A 22010-nucleotide genomic window follows, 5' to 3' on the forward strand; every position below is an offset into this window, starting at 1 on the left:
CCACAAAGCACATGAAGCTAGATGAGACGTAGACCAAGAATCAAACAGGGTGCGTTAATCATCCAGATGTTTGGGGGTCGTAGTCATTGTTCTGTTCATGTTTTCGCCTCCATCTGCAAGTGAAATGTCGGCCTCGCCTTTGATCCTTTAAGCTGTCCTTAATAAAATCCAAAGAGCTGCCAGATTTAATTATTTGTCATCAGCGGAGGCCACCTGTCATTGTTCCTATTCTTATTCCATCACACGTCACTAACGCTCTTTCTCTCATTGGTCTCCCTCTGAAGGGTCTTTCTGATCATGTTTAGTTGGTACACGCTCAACTAACGTAACGAGACCGACGTTCTTTAAACAGTTCATCCAGACTCCAAAGAGGTCACACGAAGGTCTTTAGGTTATTCCATAGCCAACTTGCTCTGACTTCCTTGTGAAGCATGTGAGGTCCAGCTCAAAGCAAAACAGCCCCCCCGAGCCTGTTTCCAACCATGACCAGGACGGTATCTGCTGAATGAGCCTGTCCTCCTACTCTGCATCCTCTCCTGCTGACTGGCAGAGTGATGCTGCCAAGTCAGAAAATGGCTTCAACTGCTCACAGAACACGCATTCTGGTTTGGATCCAGAAAAGGATCCAGCACCCCACTCAGAGATTTAAAAACTCCAGGGGATCAATGTGGATGATAACCATCTGTGTGACAGCCCTTCTACCCACTGCGGTTCTTTGGATGTCCATCTGTGGCCTGATAGGCTTCTGATGTTGAAGTATCAGAGCAAAACAGCAAGAAGAAAGACCAAACAACCTTCGAGATGCACTGAAATGTAAAATAATGGTAATTATTTGTTTGTGCTAGTTGGTGCCCTCCAGCGGCAATAGGACGAAATGCAAGAATTATGTTATGAATCTGTTAGAACACTTTTCTTTCAGCTTGAATTGGAATAAAAATGGAATCAGCAGAATAAGGAAAACGAGGTAACATTTATATATCGTGTATAATAATTGTGAATGATGTTAGGTGAATGTGAAACTTATGAAAGTATTGTAAAAAGAAGAAAAAGAAAAACAGGTATTTACAATGACACACATATCACGTCCTTGGTGTCTGAGTAGATTCTCAATCACGTTCTTGGTTAATTATAGTGTTGAGTTTTCCCCCGTGTAAAATATCCTAGACTGTACCTCATAGCCCCACAAATCCCTTTCTCTGGCTTTTAAAGTGTGGTTTGCTATTTTAAAATAAATGAAGTTTTACCTGAGGCTTTTGTTATACTCTATAATTACTCTTGCAGACGGAGAAGAAGGAAAACAAGGTAGTATTCATTAAATCACTTGCCATCTAAATCTGTTACTCTTATTTCAAACCTTTACAATGTTTTGGTTCGTCTGAACTGCGGTTAAACACATTGAAGCTCCAAACGAGGCTGTAATACATTAAAAACATCTTCAATGAGGCAAATGTTTTACTGTCAAACTTTAATTAAGGGCAGAAGCTAAAGTTAAAGTTTCCATGAAGACGCCAGACTGATGCTAAACAGAGTGTCATTCGCTCATACAGCCACAAGGGGGCGTCGCGAGCCTACTGTCTGAACCTCACCTGTGAGGATTTATTTTATTACATTTCAGATGTAAATAATACTTTATGGTTCTATTTCTCACGAAGCTACCTTGAAACAGTTAATTATAAACCTTTCCCCGTAACTCCAGCACACTGTAGTCATGTGTATTTGCTTGGTTGTGAGCCGGTGCCAGCAGTCAGTGGGGGAGGACACACCCTGGACAGGTCATACGTCCACCACAGGGCAGGTTTCAGTCAAAATGACAGTAAAAAATTAACAACCCTGGAGGCTAAAAGCACTAAAACCCTTGGGAAATATCCTGTATTTAAACAAGTTCTCACCCTGAATCTGGTGAATCAGCCTTTACTGTTCAATAAAACACCCAATGAATTACTTTATCTCCAACTAAAGCCGAGTTATTTGTCCGTTTCCGTGGTATTGATTGGACAGACTGCGACAGTGATGTAAAGGTCAGCCATGTGTGCCTCAGCCCACTCGGCTGAGGTGTGTGAAGCCGCTCGCCCTTCTGGCACAGATGTGCGTTGATGTGCTTCCAGCTGTTTGTGGGAAATCGCGTCGTCCAGACCCGTCGTCTGGCGGGACCTGTCGATCCTCCCCCGTAAACTCTGTGAGATCACCGCGGCTAATTTGATCTGATGCGACAGCTTCCATGAGGTCAGCCCATCTCTGAGCCTTATAAAAGCAGCCCGGCGAGCTCCCTCAGCAGCGTCCGGACCGACACCCAAGCAAGGTGGGTCAGAACTCTTCCGACTTCAGTCCCTCCAGAGCTTCACCTGTGAAGACCAAACGTCTCCGTGCTCCTCGTTTGTTCCAGATTCAACACAAAATGTCTTCGACCGTCACCTTTGCGCTTGTTTTCCTGGCCTGTGCTCTGACTCTGAGTACCGGACAGAGTGAGTAGAACTACTGGGGATTCTGTCTTTGGTGCCAGAGGATCGAACTGAGGATTGATGGGAGAATCCTGGGAAGACGTTATGTGTTTATACTGTGTTCATAATTACTTACCCCAGTCTGGCAAATGTTTCTCTAGTTACAGGATCTTCCCTTTCTGTCCCAGCTGTGATTCTTTCTGAATCTGCTCTCTTGAACAGCGAGCTGTAAAGGACGATGTGGAGGCGAGTACTACAGGGGCTACACGTGCCAGTGCGACTACACCTGCCTGACCTATGACGAGTGCTGCGATGATTACGAGTCCCAGTGCACCACCAGTAAGGCTCCTCTCTCCTCACGGCGGCGGGGACGGAGCGGAGCGTCCGACCGCCCCGTGTAACCACCGGAACGCGCCGGTCTTGCATTTAGAGCCGTGTTTTATGTGCGACAGAAAACTCGTGCAAAGGTCGCTGCGGGGAGGCCTTCAGGAGGGGCCGGGGGTGCAGCTGCGACCCCGACTGCCAGAAGTTCAAGCAGTGCTGCTCAGACTTCCAAACCCACTGTGATGCTGCAGGTGAGCGTAGCGTCCGACCGGCTCCAGGTAGAATCTGCCCGACGGGAGAATCCGGGCTCATTTGTGCACGGTAGCCTTCAGTCACCTGCACGAGATAAGAGTCTCAATACTTCCTGTCTTGGTAATCACCAGTGGAAATCAGTGGAGCCCCCAGTGCTACAGGGCCAGTGAAGAGTAATTCATGCCATAATGTAAATCATAACTCCCCTCAAGGTATTTTTGACTTAATGCTCCATTTTCAGTTAATTTAGGTGCGAGCCGCTTTATTTATTGGTTTATTTTACCTGCTAACGTGCTCGTCTGACCCCCGACAGACGCCGCGCTGAAAGATGGAGCACAGCCGTCTCCCACGTTCAGCGGAGGAAGCCATGCAGGTGGGGGCGACTGTCGGGATTAACGTTTCCAGAACGCTCGCTGCGCTCGTGCAAAACGCTCCACATTTCCAGAGGTTTAGCCTCACGGGCCAAAATCAACGGTGCCGTGCGGCGTGGGCGCGAGCGCGTCGGGCTGTTTACCCAAAGACTCTCTTGGGCTGAGTGAGCTGGCTTGGTTGTGGTTTTTGAAGTTGAACGCAGATGTTTGAATCCCACAGATGATCCCTCGATGCCGCCGGTCGGTCCCGCGGCCGATTCAGACGACCTCAGCGATGGTGAGAAAGGTTAAAGGTCACGATGCCTTCAGGGTGATGGCCGGGGTTTCTCACCTGCAACTTTTCGCCTAGAACCGGACGACCTCCCTCAGGATGGGTTTGGCAGGGACGGATCGGGGGACCCGGAGCCCACTCCAGACCCCGGCAGCATCAGGGGCGACGGGCTGCCAGGTGGCCTGGATCAAAGCACCGATTCCACGCCGGATTCAAACAGCGCGGAATTCAGCAAGGAAACATCGACAGTCTTCCCTCCGGCGACCTCCGGGGATGAAGCGACACCGGCTGCTGGCGTCCTCACCCCCCTGTCCCCGACCGAAGCTGAGACGGTTCTGCCTGACGCCCTGGGCAGCACCCCGGCCTCCTCTGACGGGCCCCGGCTCACACAAACACCCCCCTCCCCGGCGGGAGCTTCAGCCTCCACTGGACCCAAAGTGGGCCTGACCACAGCTCTGGAAAACTTTGAGTCGTCCAGCTCCGCCGCCTCGTCCCCGCCGGCGCCGACCGCAGCCACGTCGAAAGACGTCACAACGGCGCTCCGGGAGCTCCTGACGACCCTTATTCCCGCATCCTCTGACGCAGTCCGGGGTGTCACGAGGGACGACACCACAGCAGGTGTAACCACAAACGACCCTTCAGCCGTCACCCAGCAACCAGCCAAAACCACATCAAAGCCTCTGGCCAAACCATCACCGGCGAAACTGACGAGCGTCACACAAAGTGCCAACGGGGACGAACTGAGCAGCTACCAAGCAGGTAGGAAAGGTTCCAGAGTTCTCTGCTGCCCCCCCCCCCCCCATCCCTCCTGGTTTTTCTTTCCTGCTGTTGCACGTTTGTCTCTCCCAGACGACAGCAACGATACGGACCTGTGCAGCGGGCGGCCGGTCAGCGGGGTCACCACGCTGAGGAACGGCACCATGGTGGTTTTCAGAGGTCAGAAGGGCGGGCTGGGACAAGTTGGGACTGTCTGCACTGTACGCCTGCAGGACGGCGACCTTGACACGGCCGGGTTGTCTTTCAGGGCACTACTTCTGGGTCCTGGACAAAAACAAGCTTCCTGGTGCCGCCCAAAGCATCACACAAACCTGGGGGGTCCCCTCGCCAATAGACACCGTGTTCACCCGCTGCAACTGCGAGGGGAAGACCTACATCTTCAAGGTGCGTCTACTCATTTCACCTGGTTTTTTTTTTTCCATTTCAAAGGCCTGACCCTTCGGTGTTGGGGGGGGCGGTCATTGCAGGGAAACCAATATTGGAGATTTGAGAACGGCGCGGTGGACACAGGTTACCCAAAACCCGTCCAATCGGGCTTCGACGGCCTTCAGGGCCACATCACCGCGGCGCTGTCGGTGCCTCAGTACCGGAAGAGGAGAGAGTCCGTTTACTTCTTCAAGAGAGGTGATGAAAACTAACAAAACACGCTGAAAATATCTTGAGATCTCTTAGAAACACCTCTAATCATCAGTCGGGATATGACGTGTGTATTTATGGTCGTTTCAGGGGGACTGGTGCAGAAATACTCCTACCACTTCACCCCCAGCACGACATGTGGCACCAAACCCAAGATAAACATCTACACTGTCCGCCACCGCGTGTCCCGCCAAGCTGCAGGTATTGGTAGTTTAACCCCTTTGTGTCACCCACCTAAGATCATGTGACGTCATGTCTGTGGTGCTGGGTGGCCGCGGTCATAACCGCACTTTATTGGACAGAGGTCCAGCAGAGGTCCGTCTCGTAAATATTTGTGGGACCAAACCGCTTGTGAACCTTTCACGTCTGCGGTGGAACCAGGGATCACCGGTAATCTGAGAAAGGGATCTATCTGACCGGCTTCATTACTTTCCCCTTCCAGTATCTAATCTGGGTCCAGCCATCAACATCCGGGCGTCTTGGAGCGGTTTCCCCTCGACCATCACCGCCGCCGTGTCCGTCCCCAATAAACGGGACCCCGAAGGATACAAATACTATGTTTTCTCTAGAGGTGAGTACCCAGGTACCCCCCCGCGGTTTCACCTCTAGCTCTATTTCATTATTCATTACAACACACCTTAAGACTGGGGGGATGGGGGGGGTTAAACTTCATGCAGAACTCTCCCCCAGAAACCTGCAACACGTTTGGTATCCCAGTTTTTCCTTGTAAAGTCTTGTGAAAGAACTGTGTGTATAGGTGTGTGTGTGGGGGGTGTTGGGCAGATGTAAATGTCATTAAGGGTGGTGCTTGTTCACCTCGGTCTCAGGTTTCTTTTGGTTATTGAGGGGAGTTTCCACAATAACAATGAGTGCTGTATTTTAAAAGTTTGGAGTTCCAGGAATCCGTTTGTTCTGGAACATTCCAGCTTATATAACATACAGGACACATGGGCTCCTGTTAAAGCTGGAGCACACCTCAAAGTGCATTCTCTGGTCTGAAACGTGTGTTTGTGTCTTTTTTAGCTCAATTCTACAAAGTGGGGATGAAGAGCGAGCGTCCTGCCCTGGCTGCACCGGCCACCAACACGTCCGCTCAGAACAACCTCTTCAAGTGTCCACAGAAAGTCTGACCAAAGTGGTTTTAAGCTTTATTACAGTCTTCATAAAACACTTTGCTTCAGCTTCCACTGACAAGTTAAACTTTACCAGCAGATTTAAAAAGCAAAACACCAAATAGCTAAAGATACCCTGCCTTTAGAAGAAGTGAGCTTTATCCCAACTCGCGATAGAGTGTGTTTCTGTATTAGGGTCTCTGCTCATTTAGACAATTAGTGCTTCATCTTGCAAATCTTCTCCCGTGTAAACCTCGGGAAGGAAACCCCGGACCTGTCGACAGAGAAAATGTTTGAATAAATTCTTGCTGTACTGCTGTAAAAACAAGTACACTGGCTGTATAATATGTCTGAAACGTCATAGGAGGCCTTTATTTCCCGTTATCTGTCTCTGCCTGCTAATTAAAAGGGCTGGAACTGCATTAACATCACGACTGTTGTCTCTTTCCTGCCTTCCTGTTACCTCCTCTCTTCCCACGGCCACCGCGGTGTTCTGGCCAGCGCTGCAGCTGACGGCTGGGTCCGGGTCTGGAAGGTTTCGGTGGAGCGCTGCTTGTGTCTAAATAAATAAAATAAAATAAAATAAAGGATGCGGGTATCAGAGCTGGCGGCTGGAGATGGAATAAATGAATAAAGCATCTGAAGTAGTGTAAGCTCTAAAGACGTACCGGCAGAGCTAGAGGAAGGCTCCTGGCTGGTGGAGGGCATGTTGGGCTTGTCAGATTGCTGGCTTGGCTCTTCTCCAGAACCCTGAGAGACCACTGGGTCCAGTGACACTTCAGCAGAGGACCTGAAGTAAAGCAATCAGGAAAACACACAAATTAGATCTGAAAAATACCAACATGCGAATGAGATAACGACAGAGGAGCAATTCCAACCTATCAGCGTCCGGCTCCAGGAGGCCGTCGCCTCTCTCTTCCCCAGTGGCGGCTGCTCCTGGCACAGGCAGGCCTGGCGTGGACGTGCTCACCATGGGAACAGACTGGGAGGCCTGCTCAGAGGAGTCAGACGGAGCCACCTCCGAGAAAACCGACACTGACAGAGACAAAAGCATAAAAACAAATCACTAAAAGCAATGCTCAAGCTGGGAAATATCAGCCCTCTTTACAATTATTAACAGATATTAACAGAAATACCAGGTGCTGCCACTTGGAGCGGCGTTGTGGGAACACTGCGTCCACCGGACTCCTCTTCGTGAGTGGCTAAGAACAAGGGGCTCTCATACATTCCAAGACCTGAAAGTATTTTTCACAATAAAAAGGCTGTTTATGTTATTCTGCAGCATTTGTAAGTCTGCTCAGGTGCGAGTGAAGCACCTCCTTGTGACGCCAGCTGTCCCAGGTCCGAATGGGAGGAGGAACTGGTCTGCAGCATGTCCTCAGTGGGACCAAATCTGAAGCGTGGAACACCAGCCACTTGGGGAGAACTAAAATAAATAAATCACAGGCCATCAGGCAGCAGAAGAGAGCAAAGTGGACTTTCTATCAGTGATACTTTTATTTATCTACTAAAATAAAATGTGAATACAGTTTATGACTGCGTCAGCATGTGAGCGCTTACTGGATGGCCTGGTCAAGACCATCAGAGCGGTGCGGGACCACCAGGGTGGGAGTGCTGGGAACCATTCTGTCATCTTCATCGAAGAAATGCTGCTGCGGGAGGGGAGGGGGGAAAAACACTTTTCAGGGGAGGTCCAAATCGGAACCTTTCACAACAATAATATCGGAAATGATTTGGAACCTACAGCGCTGCCTGATGCACCAGGGGTGAGCTGAGGGACGCGCGGAACAGGAAAATGCTGGAGGTGGCATTACACAAATAGATTAGAAGCACAAAAGTAAAAATAAATGAACTTAATGAATGAGTCGTCATGAAAATCTCTTGTTTTTCTCAGACCGCTCATCATACCTGGACCTGAGCAGGAGGTCCCAGCTCTGAGGATGAAGCAGGGTGGATGTTCAGATCAGGAGGCAACTGATGTTTTAGTCTCCGTGGTGACTGGGGCATCCTTGAGCCAGAGCTTGCGACTGGCTGCTCCGTGGAAAAAGCCTCCATCGCGCCGGCCTCGACTAAACCGATCACAAAAATGTTCAGCTCAAGACGTTCAAATCATGTTATTCAAAAGAAAATATCCTTCATTATCTCCGAGAGAACTCCTGCAGCCTAAGGCCTCTTTAAATCCACAATGGCATTTCTTATAATCCACTGGCTGATCAGTACGAAACAAACTGTTTATGCGGCACCAGACAGTAATACGGCTCTTGACTTTTTTGGCTCATTGTTTGTACTATCCATTTTTATTAAGTTCAATTTAAGAAATAATAAAATGGCTGATTTGTGCCCTTTAATCCTTCCGCTCCTGGCCAGTAGGTTACAAGGAATTTATTATTAAAGATGAAAAAAGCCATTAGGTTGCTGTTAGCCGAAGTTGCTACATTTTTTAACTAAAGCCATCTTCCTGGACCCTTGTAGACATGACTTTAGTCATCAAAAAGCCTTAAATAAGTAATGAGACAGTTGTTGAGTGTATGCGGAGACACTGAGGAGGATCTACGTATGTACAGCATGTTTGACAGGGCTTCCTGGATCTTACAGCTGGGTGTCTGGGAATCTGCTGGTCTCTGGGTGGAGTCGGACGCCCCCAAACTCTCCTCTGTCTCTGTGCCCGGGTCTGTGACGTCAGCTCCCTGAGAAACAACAAAAGGAATTCATGTACTTAAAAAAGAAAAGGGATCAGGAAAAATGAAGCAGGACTATAATAAGTCCCACAGGGACATATAACAAGTTATAGGCAATAAGCCAAAACATCTCAAGTGACACATCAAGAGAAATAAAGCCAGAGCTGTAGGAGGTAATGTGGTGTCTCTCTAGTATTAGAACCTTGAAATGACCCTGCCTCTCCCCTAAAGGTTGCTGCCAGCATTTTCTCCTGAATTGAAGTTGCCATGAGTGCTTTAAATTCAAATGATAATGTTCATTTATTCAAAACCCATGTTCCGCACCTCAAAAATGCCCCACACCTGCTGTTTACAAGTGACTGTCTCTCGACAGACACTGACTCACCCCACTGAACTTGTGCGAGACTGGTGTGAAAACAACACGCACGGGAACAGTTATGACACAGCGGTAAAGTAAAAGTGACGGTAAAATAAGACGGTGGAAAAACTCTGTATGTGTTGGATCGTGCACCGAAAACCCCAAATGAACGTGTGGGTTGATGTGGCTTGATGGACGTTTTGTGGGCAGGATTTTACACAGATGGATTTACAAGAGTGGATCTTGAGTCATAGGCTAAGCTAACCTCCGTGTCTTCTCCTTCGTAAGCTTCGGTGCCATCTCCGCTTCCCTCATTGCTCTCCTCTCCTTCTTCCTCTATCTCTCCAGCATCTTCTTCGTCTCCTTCCTCCTCCTCGTCCCCTTCTTCCTCCTCCTCCCCTTCTTCGTCATCAACATAATCCTATATATAATTGAATTAGAAGTGATGTATATGCACATAAATATTACCCGTGCACTACTTAAAAAAAAAAAAAAGCCCTGGACATGTTCTACCTGTTCTTCCTCCTCCTCATCCCCCTCTTCCTGTTCGTTCTCACTCTCTGTGTCTGTTACTATGACTATCACTTCATGTTCCAGCTGGTCAGGGGTGTCACTCTGGGTGTGGGAAGCCTCCTGGTCCATGGCGATGGACTGTGAGGGTGTGCTCTCATCTCCTTCCTCCTGAGCTGGGTAATCCTCCATCTGCAGAGCAAAACAATGACACCAAAAATAAGCGTTCTGCTCTACCTTACATACAAGAAAGCTACATACTTCAGTAATATGTCAGAAGTCATATTCAGATATATTACTTTTCCAATTGCTTCTAACAGACTTTAAGTCTGTAATCAATTTGTCGTTGATTTAGGGAAATATTCCATCTGTGGACTTTTGATTTCTTATCAATGCTAAAACCACGTGTATGTTTAAAGGAATCATCACTACATGCAGCTGCATAAACCGAAAAAGGGCTGGAGAATATTTGGCAGGATTACAGTATATTGTTTGGCATCTATGATAACCAACCTGGCTTGCTTCAGCACTGTCGTCTGTGGGCACCACCCCCTCAGCCTCAGTACTGTCCTCTGCCAACACCTCCTCCTGGGAAAAATAATTCCACGCCAGACAGGGTGTGAAATTGTTGGTTTCTTTCTAAAAGTCTATTAAGATTTCTATATAATGACTTTCTCCTCACCTCTGGACCCACACGCTGAATGATGCGCACTTTCTTCGACACAGGAGCCCTGGAGGGATCCTCCTGGTTGGTCTCCGAGTCAGCGACCACAGCAGCATCCTCGTCATCCCGAGCTCTCTTAGACATGGAGGATGTTCCTGGAGTTGCCGAGACTTGAGATGACATGAATTATTATTATACTGTAAATGCTCGGGGCAAAATAAGCCCCACCAGAACAACCTTAATTATGTCAACGAGTAAGCAAATGTGTCATGTTCAAAACATGTACGAGTGAACGCACCAGTCCCAAACACAGACGAGGTCGATGGCCAATCCACCTGGGAGTTAGGTGTGGCTTCAACGACTGCGGAAGGGGGCTCCTGATTGGCTGGCTCTGTATGGCTCACGCTCTGTTGCTGGGTTGGTTGGACAAACGCTGTGGCCTGTGTTTGCTGAACAGTCAGCATGGGGTTGGCTATAGTGGTCTGGACGTTGGGGCTCGCGGAGCGCACTGAGCCACTCGCACTGCCATACACGGTCACGTGCTCCACCGGTGGGCCTTCGGTGGACTGCATGGCTGTTAAGGAGTTTGAGAAGGTTTTGCTTAACGCACAAGTAATATAAAATAGTGCCAATTGTAAGAACAGCATGCCTGAAGATTTAGAGTTACTCACCTTCCTGGGATTCCGCCTGTGTGGTGGGCATGACGGTAGCTGTGGGCGTTGGGGTGGCAATGGGGGCTGGGGTAATCATAGGCCTGATGCTCGCACGTGGAGTGGGTTTGTTTCCTGGATTGACAGGCTGTTTGCTGGCTGTTGCTACTACAGGTGTTGGCTTAATGTTGGCAGTTGGAGGCTCAGATGTGCTGGCACTGAATCAAAATAGATGTTAGCAATATGAAGGCCGACTCGACTAGCTGGCGTTCATGCATTTGTGCTGCGCTGTAGTGGGAAAAAAGAAACAGTGATTTTGTCTGGCATACCTGCCCCTGTCTGCCGCTGGCGTTGTCTTCAGAGTGATCTGCCTTTGTTCAGTGCTCCTCTGCTGCTCTTGTGTCTGCGAACCAGAAATAAAGTCAAGATGGAAACTTACCAACTTAATGTTGGAGGGTAATGTCATTTTGGTCTAAAACTTTAAAGCAGACTCTCACCTTGCTGGGACCTGCCTCAGGTGGTTCATCTCTCTGTTCTTGTCTCTCCTGTTGGCCTCGCAGGTCTCTGAGCTCTCTCTCCTGTCGGCTTAGGCGACCCTCGTACTGGGACTTGAGAGCACTCACCCGGACCTCCAGTTCCTCACGCTGCTGCTTTAGCTCCTCATTGTCCTTCTGGAGCTGTTCTTTGGCAGCTAGACATATATTCAAATTGCAAAATACACATCTGAGTGTGGGAATGTGTGCTTCTGTATATTCCTGTATTTTTGATGTTTGTAATGTGGTGGAACTTTCTTACCCATGAGCTGGCCGATCTTTTGCTTGGCCACAAGAAAGGCCTTTTTAGTTTTCTCCTCCTTCTCTGACATCTGCTGTCTCCTTGCTTCCTCCTGAGAAACTTTTTCCTGAAGCTCCTGTCTCAGTCGATTCAGTTCCGTTTGGAGTTTTGAGGACTGCTCCTGGATGTTACGTATTTCAGTTTCACGCTCGGAAACCACCTGAGAGAGAGGGCATGATATTACTGACTATATACTCACAAACATAGATGTGCAGGAAAGACAAGCTGGAATGCTCACTGTTTATGAAGGTATTATTTCACAGGAAACTGAACTATGAAGTTGCTATTCACAGGGGTTCTCTTACAAAGAACACATTTCATATATATAAAAAAACTGACAATTAAAATGTTTGCATTAAATATCCAGTGTTTAACCTTGTTTAAGTTTTCCAGCTGTGCTTCTTGGTCTCTGGTCTTTGCTTCGGCCTGATTCAAAGAATCCCTGAGGCTCTGCAGTTCCTGGACTGAGGCTTGACGAGCCTCCTCGGCCTGGGCTGGGCCAGACGCTGTCTCAGCAACCATCTGTATAAAATGGCGGGTAAGAGTGATATGAATTCAATCAGCATCTATATATAATGGCATCACACCATCACTCAGCAGGACAGTTTGTACAATACAGCCCTGAAATTTAGGGCTACAAACTCTGACCTTGTCATGTTGTACTTTAAGCTCATCGTACTGGGTCTTGTAGCGGCGTCCAATCTTTTTGACCTGGGTGATAGTTCGCATCTTCTCCTGAACTTCCTGGTTTTTGGTCTCCACTTCCTTCGCCAGAGCATTCCGCTCTTCCATTAACTTATTTGTATTATCTCTTACACTCTGAAGCTGGCCTTGCAAAGATGTCGTCGCATTATTGACCCTGGACAGATCAACCAAAAATAAGGTGAACAGAAAAATGGAGTGGAGAAAAAGGATGAAGGAGAGAGAGAAAAAAACCTGGCAACGTCTGCTTTAAGCTTGTTGTTCTCCTCAGTGAGCAGCTGAATGCGTTTGACATGTGCTTCCCTCTCAGTGTGCAGCCGTTTGTACTCCTCTGGATCAGAATCTTTTTGCTGGCTCACCAAATGCTAAAGTGGAATGAGAAGTTGTGGTTATTACAGAACAACTAACTATAGTAAATAATTTCACCAAAATAGAAGCATCAACATCATAGTTCCATCCCTGAGAACTCTTCTCTTCACTGACCTGGGTGCGAGCTTTCCAACGTTTGATCTCATCCTCCAGTATCTTCTTCTCAGCCTGGAGCATCCCGCTCTTCTCGCTCAGCTCCGAGTTGGACTGCTGCAGTGGCAAGATGTCCGATTCCATCTTTTGTAACTGAAACCATCCAAAAATGTGTCAAAACATTTGGCTCGCTCAAAAATACTTGTGTAGTATGTGGCCTGGACAGAGTATATTTGTACAGGGATACCTTAGCTTGGGCTTGCTGCAGGTCTTCGTCCATCTTTTCCTTCTCCTCTCTCAGCAATTTGTTGCTTTCAATCAGGATGTTCATTGTTTCCGTCTTTTTCATCAACTCATCATGTTGAGCCAGAGTCTTTGCAGTCACCTAAGTCACATGACCAATGGGTTTTTATTTAGATAAAGTTAAAAAAAAAAAAACACTTATATTTGAGCCAAAAATAAACATTGCTTTTGACAGAAGTTTTTCTATAATAAAAGGTGGAGCAGCAAAAGTTAATGTGGATCAACACAGTAACACAAACCTCCATTCTGGCCCTTGAGGCCTTCATGCTGTCCTGCACCTCACTCAGCTCTCGTTGCAGGTTCTCTGTCCTTAGACGGTAACGTAGAGTCTCCTCTTGGGCAATTTCAAAACGAGACTCTGCAATCTGCTTCTCTCGACGGACAAACCTGCCAAGTTTAGATGTGAAAAGCACCGATGATTGAAACTGAACTGAGGATTTTAAAGCAAAATATGCAAACCAATCAAACTGTATTAATAGAGAGGTAAAAGAGGAGCACAGTAAGAATTGTGCCAGAACCCACACCTTAAAACTTCAAGGATCTGCTCCTGAGATTTGTTCTCTTCCATTAGAGCGATGTTTGCTGTGCTCTCATTGACTGCTTGGGCCAATTTTTCAGCCATTTTGCTGCTCATTGTTTGGATCTGCTCGTGCAGGATGCTATTCTGCTTCTGCAACTCCTCATTGCTGCTCTCAATCTTGGAAAATTCCTCCTACACAAATAACAAAATTCATGAAAACCCATCAAACACTAATACCCATAAGGGTTGGAATCAGTAGATATACTAAATGAAACTTAAGTAAATTACTGATATTGAAAACAAACACTGACCTTGAGGATCTTTTCCTGCTCCCCCCAAGAGACTCGTGCCTCCACGAGCTCAGAACTGATCCTTTGGACTTTTTCCTCCAGCTGGTGTCTGATGTCACCAGCCTGAGAGGCCTGGGCCTTGGCAAGTTGCATGGCCTCTACATCTGTGGCATGCAGCATCATCTCCTGCTCATAATTATTTTGTGCTTCTGCTACCAGCTTAGACTTAAATGGAAGAAAAAAAGAATACAATTAATTTACAAAACATATTTTAGAGAGTGAATTAGTTTCTACCCCCAGGAACAATAACTAAATGCTGGTTTACTGCCTTGATAATTTTCCATCAAGAGAAAATTCCATTTTTATTTTTTAAAATAATTAGTAGCTCACCTGCTCCTGGATGTCTTGTAGAAGTTGCTGCTTTTGAGCCTCAGCTGCAGCCAGTGACTCTAGTGCTGCTTTGTGATCTGCTTGGACACTGCTGATATTTGTCCTTAGAGTGTCCATCTATAAAGTGCAAAATTCTTTATTGTATAATGAAAACAAATGAGAGACTAATTTAAACAGAATATTCAGAAAAGGTTTATAACTACCTGTTCATCAAAAGAAACCTGTGCTCTTTTGTTCTGTTCCTCCAATTCTTGTTTCTCTTTCGCTGCTTCCAGAAGCTTTTCCTCTAACCTTTGGGAATTCTTCTGAGCCTCTTTCATACGAGCTTCTATGGATGCTTGTACTTCCTCCGTAACCTGTTCAAACATAAAAAGATTTTATATAAACTACCAGCTACAGTCACCAAAACTACAAGGTGGTATACGAACATGCAGCGAGTGTTTCCGCACCTCTTTTTCTTTGTCAAGTGATTCTTCCAGGCTCTGAACCATAGCTCTGTACTGCTCCATTGCGGCTGTAGTGGCCTTGAGGCTCTCTGCTAGGTCATCTGCCCGATTTTCTGCCAGTTGCAGGCGGCCCTGCAGGTCTTCTCTGTCTTGTTCTTAACACATCAGATCATGAAGAATGAGCATCAGTGATGCAATTCACTGTCAACTTTGGTGTTTAAAGTTAAGGAAAGGGGATGCAGAGTTGATCAAAGAAATGGATGCAACACTTTAGCATTAACGGGAGAAAAGATATCAAATAAATGTACTTGTCTTATGAATAATTATTAAAGTTGACTGTAGAGCTTTTTGGTATTCTGAAGACTTCCAGCCGCCCGTAGTAATATAAAGCATTTTAAACACTAAAATCAAAAGTTTTGATGCAAGTTATAAGGGTTTTATTCCTATGAGATGGTAAATCAAACAGAGTTTGTGCCAACCTCTGACTCTGGTTGCTGACGGGGAGCTCAGGACATGGCGCGATTCGTTGCTGCTTTGCTGCATCCTCAGGTTTCTCAGTTCCAACTCGGCAGCATTCAGAATCTCCTTTGTCTTCTGATGCAAAGCTACTTGTGTCTCCAATTGTCTCTTTGTGTCCACCAACTGGACCTGTGTGTCAAGCATGAGTGAGGATGGTGAAGAACCCAGTCAAACATTTTCTCTTCATGATTTTGAAGGCATTTTTAATTCATAGATGGTGGAGTATTGCAGATATGATCATAACTGTAACATAAATTAACAAACCATATTTTATGGCAACAGAAAACAAAAATGACAACGATTTAGATTTTGTCTCACCTCTTGGTTTCTGCTGAGCAGGTGGCGCTGCTCCGCCTCGTGCTCCAGCCTCTTTTGCAGCTGGGAGATCTCTCGCTCCTGTTTCTCCAGCTGGTTGTTCAGACGCTGGCGTGTTTCTGTCTCAGAACGTTCAAGTGAGGCCTGAAAGAACATAAAGTTAGAATTCTGAACAGTGTCATTTCTTTGTTTGGGAGAGAGAGAGAGAGAGAGAAAAAAAAAAAATCAGGAATGAATTCTGTATACCTGAATTGTTTGGAGGTTTGTCAGAAGCAGATTCTGAGTCCTTTGTTGGCTCAAGATCGTCTCCTTCTCCTGATTGAGTCTGCACTCATCCAGCTTCAACATATCTCTCTCCTTGCGCAGACTCTCCATTTGACCCTAATGCACAAATGAGTTTCTGTTGTCAACAACAAAGTTTGCCTGACCCTGAAAACACAAAATTAAAAGAAAACTACACAAAAAAAGAGACCTCAGCCATTTTAAGTTTCTCTTTGGCAGCTCTGAGGTCCTCGGTCAGAGTGTGAATTGTCTGTTCGTGTTTCTGTGCTGCAGTGGCCATCTTTTGATCTTTCTCTCTGAGAGAAGCAATTTCTTTCCGGTAGCCCTCGACGTTGTCTTGCAGCATTTCATACCTTATATTGGGACCAAAAAATGACATTTAGCAAACCGTGCAATTTTTAAACACATCCTGTGACCCAGAAAGAGTAGAAATAAGTTATTTTACACAAGAAAGTGTAAACTTACCTTTTGGAGGCAAACTCTAGCTGTGTTGACATCTTAGCATTTTGGGAATGGAGGTCAGAGAGCTGCTTTTGGAGCTTCTCGTTTTGCTCCATCATCATCTTATCATTCTCCCCACGCTCTTTTTTATAGGTGGAGAAAACTTCTTGCAACTAAGAATGTGATCAGACATATTACTTAGTTTTGGATTGAACAACTATGTCAACATAGGCCGACTAATCAGGATAATATTGCCACCTAGTGGCAGACAGGAGGTCAAATCTTGAAAATTCACACATTTGGTGGCAAATGCAATAGATTTTATTCAAGATCACCTGTTGCAAAGCTGCTTTGGCTTCCAGTGCTTCTGTTGGCTCTCTGGCCATCGACACTAGTGCTGTTGGCGTTCCAGGAGTGGAAACAGCTGCAGGTGAACATCGGGGAGTGGATGTCAGGGAAAATTCCTCAGCTGGTGCACCTTAAGGGAAAACAGAACGAGGATGGAACCTTAACAGGAAGCACACTCAGAACTTTACTAATAAAAGTAATCATGCATATTTTACTACTACTACTTTATGTCTGTTACCTTGTGCGGGTAAGTTTACTGCGGTTGCCTGAGCCAAGAGCACACGATACGTGTCCCTCTGCTTCACGATGGCCTCGGTCATGTTGATATGCTGGACTCGTTGTTCTCGTAGCGACTCCAGTTCAGCTTGGGCTTTCAACAAATTCTGCTCCAGTTCACCAACTCTGTAACAAGGCCTGTCAGTCAACCAGTTTGAAGTTGTACTTCCCTTTTGTTAACTATCTGATTATGGGTCATACATGTCACACAGAAATGATAGATAACTGACATTTCTGTCTGTAAAAACAGATAAGACTTGAGTAGATTAATCCAACGTACTTCTTCCTAGAGATCTCGGACTCCTCTTTCTCCTGGGCATCGCTGAGTTCTCTGAGGGCCACCAAGAGACGCTGATTCTGCTTCTGTAATTCCTCTATGCTGCGGAAGCTCACCAAGTGTTGGCTGATCACTTCGGATGTGCTGCTGACATCAGTTGAGCTCAGCTCTTCCTCATGAACCACATGGTTTCCACGAGCTTCTTCAAGCTCTATCAGCAACACACGCACCTGTAAAAGAAAAAAAAAAGCAGTGGTGGTTTGCTTGAACTATAAACAGCCATATTTTAACAATGAAAACAGCATCAACACACCTGCTGAGCCATGTCTCCCAGCTGCAGTTCACATCGCTGGTTTTCCCTTTCCAGAACAGATGATCGTTTGTTAGCTTCATCAGCCTCCTTCTGTAGACGATGTACTTCCTTTGGGAACATAAAGACTTCAGTTACTCACACATAATTAAGCATCATATTCCCTATCAACCTGTTCAAAATAATCATTAAAATTATTATTTCTTCAATTTAATCTGAGAGATTAGATTAAATTTATGATGTTCAAGTAAAAACGAATACAATGGGATGGAGAATTTTACTTCCAATGGAAATAATTTCTTGAACCCACCTTCATAGCTTGTTCTAGCTGAACAGAAAGACCTGCCACTGATTTCTGCATGCGCTCATGTTCATCGCGCTGGCGTTTGAGAATTGGGGCTTTGGCTTCTACCTCCTGCACAATATCATCCAGGTACTTATTGACCCTCTTGTTCTCCAATCGCTCCAACTGCAAATGTTCCTGGCTCTCCACAAACGCTGAATACAACTGGAAGTGCAGACATTGGCATTAGCAAACCATGGTATTCATTGGACTCGCAATAACTAACTAAACTATCTATAGTGACAATTTACTGGGTAATGGAGGCTTTTGACTATTTTATCACAAGCCAATTTAAACAAATTAGAGAAAACGATCTATTAAAAGGTACCTCTGTCAGCTTCATGCCAGGCTTTATCTTGGACACAGCAAGTGCAGTGGGAGACAGATTTGTCATTTGTTCCTCCGTCAGCATCGACATTGAACCAGCAGGACCTGGAATTTTTCACATTTCCTTAATTTGATGGCTTATTTTAATGCCTTTTAAAAATAAATTAAGTTTAATGTGTACACATCAGAAGCCAGATCAAAAAACAAACCTCTAAGTTTAGAACTTGAAAGCAACTCATTGGCATTGTCAAGCTCTTTCTCGAGGACTTGGATTCTTTCTTTTAACTCTGTCACATTCTTGTCTGTGTTGCAGTTCATCTCCTGTAACCTTTCCTCAAGAGCCTTGTTGCCTATGATGGGAAAAGGTTTAAAGAAGCAGATCAGAAATCAAGCAACAAACATTCCTTCCTATAAGCAAAGCAACAGTCTTGTACCTTCTCCAGCATCCTTGAGCAGTTTATGTAACTCCTCTACTACTCGATTTAGCTCTTCACTCTTTGCCTCAGAATCTTCTGCTGCACCCTGTCACAACATTAACAACACAAATAGATTTAATATTGGCAAATCAAAGGCAAATGCTACAACATTAACAAAATCCATGGAAGGTATTACACTCTGGGACACAACAGCTGTTTGCCAATATACATTAGTTGCATTTTTTTTTTTTTTTTGTTAAATCTTCCTGCACACTGCATTAAAATCCCATCTGTAAAAAAACATGGCAGAACAAGTCATAAATACCTTGTAGAGATTGGAAAGCTTAATATTGGCATTCAGCTCATTCCTAAACTTTTCCTCCATGGTGACCTGCTGTTCCTTGACCTAAAATGAAGTAAAAATCAGTGTTAACCTCAATGAACTTTCACATCCAACACCACAGTTCAAAGTGAATCTGGATTCTCCATAAGAAAAGTAGGAAAAAAATAAACATACTTCTTTCAGTGTGTTGATCAAGTCCTCATTCTGTTTCTGCAGGCGCTCATTTGAAGTCCTCAAACTGCTGCCTTGGTCTTGCAATCGGTTCAACTGGAAATCACAAACAAAAAAAAAAGGTGTTTGAAATACACAGGATAGCATAGTACTATAACACAATTAAACCTGCTCCACTTAATGTCCTTCAGCTTTATGGGAGACTTTTATAATCAGTGAAAATGGGAGACATGCCTCATCTTCTTTGTTCTCCAGTTTGCACTTCAGCTCCAGGAGCTCGTTTCCTTTCTGTCTGGAGATTGACAGAAGTTCTTCGCTCTTAGCCTTCAACTCCTCATTCAACCAAGATGTTTGGCCATACAACAGCTCCTTCTCTTGCTCCATTCGCTTCTCTTTGTACTGTAAAGACAAAACACCAGAGCTCTTGTAAACATGCAAAAACTAACGTCAGTTTGAAAAGTCACTTTCTACATTAACAGGTTTGACATAATAAAATTTTTAATGGATTTTTAAAAAAAAATGATGTCGCTCACTTTAATGTTGACTTGAACAGCTTCAAGTTCATCCACCTTCATCTGCAGGGCCAATTTAGAGGTGCTGACTTCCACCAATTTATCATTGAGTTGTTTTAAGTCATCTGGTAATACAGTTATTAACATAAGTGAAGATATAATGAATGGCTGTTACAAATGCAACAACCTGAACATCTAGCCATACCATTTAAATGTTCTACTTCAGTTGATCGCCTCTCTAACGTTCGCACAAGCTCTCGCTTTTCTGCTTCCAACTCTTCTTTGGCTTTAGAGAGCAAAGTCTAAAAAAGAAAAGATCAGTTGTCCACCATTATAATGCAAAATATTGCAACAACTCAGACCAGACGTCCACGACATATATTCATCTAAAACTGTTTAGGAACCTCATGTATTTAGTCGTGTTTAAATTCAACTAAAAATAGAACAGTCACAAAAGGAATATTAAAAATAAATACAGAGAAGAGCTTCAGAATTTAGGAGAATGTTAAAATGTGCCATAGAAATTTGGAATTTGAACTCTGTTTCTCACCTTCTCTGAAGAGATGCTCTCTCGGGCGTGTTCATAGTCTCTGCTCTTTTCAAACACAGCCTTAAGTTCCTCGTCTAAATGGGATTTGTAAATTGTAAAAAGGGAATATTATTGCAGTTCGAGGGAACTGAGTCAAATGAACTTTAGGAATCCCCTCTTACCGAGTTTGGCATATTCTTCCTTAAGTTTGAGATGGTCCTGCGTCTGAGAGGAAAACTCTTCCCGACATTGGGCGAGTTGGTTGACTTTTTCAAAGAAATGTTGTTCTGAAAGAAGTTCAACAAAGATATACCGTGCATTTGTAAATTGATTTCACCTTGTTCACAATGCTAATAAGCTAATATGTTAGCCGTTTCTTTCTTAAACGGCAAGTCGTGTTTGCACCATGACGTCACATTTAAACACAAACGGCATTTGATGTGTCGTGCAAATTAATTTGCACCTGTAGAATCAAAATAACAAACTATATCGAAGTTTGCCTGCTTCATAGTAAAATCTTGCAGACACGCGGTACGCAGAGAGAAAAATAACAAGAATCGTCTTACCGCTGTCAACACGAAATTGCTCATGTTGCGCTTTCAAAGAATCTACTTTATATTGTAGACCCGTGAGAATCTCCTCGAGTTTATTTTGAATGGTCGGCGGCAGGTTGGCTATTTCCGAATCACTCAACTCCTTTCTCAACAATGCCGCCATTTTTTCCGACGGTGACACACACAGCGCGCAGCCGCAGATCAGTGCGCTCTTTGCAGGTTGGGAATTACTGATGCATTGTGGGAGTTGGAGTCAAAACATGCTCTTGAGGGGCTTAATACTTAGAACACACTTCTGTATTTTTATATTTCCGAGAGAAAATAAACCCAATATGAAAAACTATGAAACTAATCTTGATGTTGATTGTGCTTATCCTACTTTGGAGAAGGTATAGATTTCTTGCCACGTAAAATATCAAATGTTTCAAAATATCCATATTTTTTTTGTCAAGCGAAAGTTAATATCAACATAATTTCATAGCTCTAATATGACCGGGGGACTAGAGAGAGTGGAGCAGGTCTCATTTAATAATTTCAGATTTTCAGCAGATGGCGCTAGTAGTCTAATAATAAACATCTGAGTCTGAACATGCACCCCGCGTTAAGCGCAGCCATCAGAATTTAATATGTATAAAACAAAAAAGCATACTACAGTAGATGGTCTCATGAAAAAATAAGTTATTTTATAATCTCTTAAGCTTAAATAATCTATTTACCTATACTCCTCCTCCTCCTTCTACTACTACTACATTTTGCTTCAAAATACATGAAGTGCATGTGAGGAAAAGTGTTGATACTTAACATTAGCGCAAAATATTTAAACTAATTTAACAGATGGATATAAATACTGCAGATATTTATTCATTCACTGGATTGTAGTGAGAACTTTACTGTCACAAAAAAAAAATAAAAAAAAATCCAAACCCAACACATGTCGAGACACTTAGCATCATGGCAAATGTTTCCTCCAGGCAGCAGAAATATTTGGATTACCCTTGGCAGAAGGAATATTTGGATTACACTCAGCTGTCACACATGAATCTAAAGCCAAAACATATA

At 44.8% G+C, this 22010-nt stretch overlaps 2 protein-coding genes across 5 annotated transcripts; one reads left to right on the forward strand and one right to left on the reverse strand.

Annotated features, from left to right (window-relative positions):
- Positions 1–2215: 2215 nt before the first annotated feature.
- On the forward strand, positions 2216–6603 carry prg4b (proteoglycan 4b). 2 transcript variants are annotated; one of them, XM_029828381.1, is made up of 14 exons: positions 2216–2299; positions 2384–2462; positions 2661–2777; positions 2891–3013; positions 3146–3226; positions 3328–3387; positions 3606–3662; positions 3735–4415; positions 4506–4592; positions 4681–4817; positions 4901–5057; positions 5160–5270; positions 5512–5640; positions 6093–6603. In XM_029828381.1, the coding sequence occupies exons 2-14, from the start codon at positions 2396–2398 to the stop codon at positions 6197–6199; spliced, it is 1914 nt and encodes a 637-aa protein (XP_029684241.1). In that variant the 5' UTR covers positions 2216–2299; positions 2384–2395; the 3' UTR covers positions 6200–6603. The 2 variants fall into 2 exon arrangements, with proteins under 2 accessions (XP_029684241.1, XP_011618061.2); XM_011619759.2 differs by lacking the exon at positions 3146–3226 and having other exon boundaries at positions 2288–2462.
- On the reverse strand, positions 6205–21146 carry tprb (translocated promoter region b, nuclear basket protein). 3 transcript variants are annotated; one of them, XM_011619750.2, is made up of 51 exons: positions 20964–21146; positions 20580–20684; positions 20419–20492; positions 20074–20170; positions 19890–19993; positions 19591–19755; positions 19360–19452; positions 19168–19248; positions 18861–18948; positions 18636–18776; positions 18428–18531; positions 18067–18264; positions 17760–17867; positions 17450–17676; positions 17132–17295; positions 16881–17023; positions 16570–16718; positions 16295–16457; positions 16069–16203; positions 15826–15966; positions 15468–15636; positions 14992–15143; positions 14746–14898; positions 14543–14659; positions 14174–14377; positions 13867–14054; positions 13582–13729; positions 13287–13424; positions 13061–13192; positions 12812–12942; positions 12524–12734; positions 12251–12397; positions 11837–12035; positions 11539–11732; positions 11371–11444; positions 11063–11259; positions 10690–10965; positions 10410–10546; positions 10241–10315; positions 9731–9919; positions 9483–9638; positions 8775–8868; positions 8090–8250; positions 7926–7979; positions 7742–7833; positions 7498–7607; positions 7318–7416; positions 7060–7216; positions 6850–6971; positions 6645–6740; positions 6205–6455 (listed from the first exon to the last, which is right to left on the reverse strand). In XM_011619750.2, exons 1-51 carry the CDS (start codon positions 21112–21114, stop codon positions 6406–6408), a joined length of 7053 nt encoding a protein of 2350 aa, XP_011618052.2. In that variant the 5' UTR covers positions 21115–21146; the 3' UTR covers positions 6205–6405. The 3 variants fall into 3 exon arrangements, with proteins under 3 accessions (XP_011618052.2, XP_011618051.2, XP_011618050.2); XM_011619749.2 differs by having other exon boundaries at positions 7742–7830; positions 10410–10561; XM_011619748.2 differs by having other exon boundaries at positions 10410–10561.
- Between the last annotated feature and the right edge of the window lie 864 nt (positions 21147–22010).

Source organism: Takifugu rubripes, chromosome 20 (genome assembly GCF_901000725.2).
Source record: "Takifugu rubripes chromosome 20, fTakRub1.2, whole genome shotgun sequence".
In the NCBI taxonomy this organism is placed as follows: domain Eukaryota; kingdom Metazoa; phylum Chordata; class Actinopteri; order Tetraodontiformes; family Tetraodontidae; genus Takifugu; species Takifugu rubripes.

Coding starts and splice junctions, on each gene's coding strand:
- tprb (XM_011619748.2), bottom strand. CDS start 21,114: ATGGCGGCATTGTTGAGAAAGGAGTTGAGTGATTCGGAAATAGCCAAC. Junction 19,994..20,073: donor TGAAGTAGAACATTTAAATG/GTATGGCTAGAT, acceptor CTGTATTACCAG/ATGACTTAAAACAACTCAAT. Junction 13,425..13,581: donor CCTCAAGGGCCAGAATGGAG/GTTTGTGTTACT, acceptor CATGTGACTTAG/GTGACTGCAAAGACTCTGGC.
- prg4b (XM_029828381.1), top strand. CDS start 2,396: ATGTCTTCGACCGTCACCTTTGCGCTTGTTTTCCTGGCCTGTGCTCTG. Junction 2,463..2,660: donor GACTCTGAGTACCGGACAGA/GTGAGTAGAACT, acceptor TCTCTTGAACAG/CGAGCTGTAAAGGACGATGT. Junction 3,388..3,605: donor CAGCGGAGGAAGCCATGCAG/GTGGGGGCGACT, acceptor TGAATCCCACAG/ATGATCCCTCGATGCCGCCG.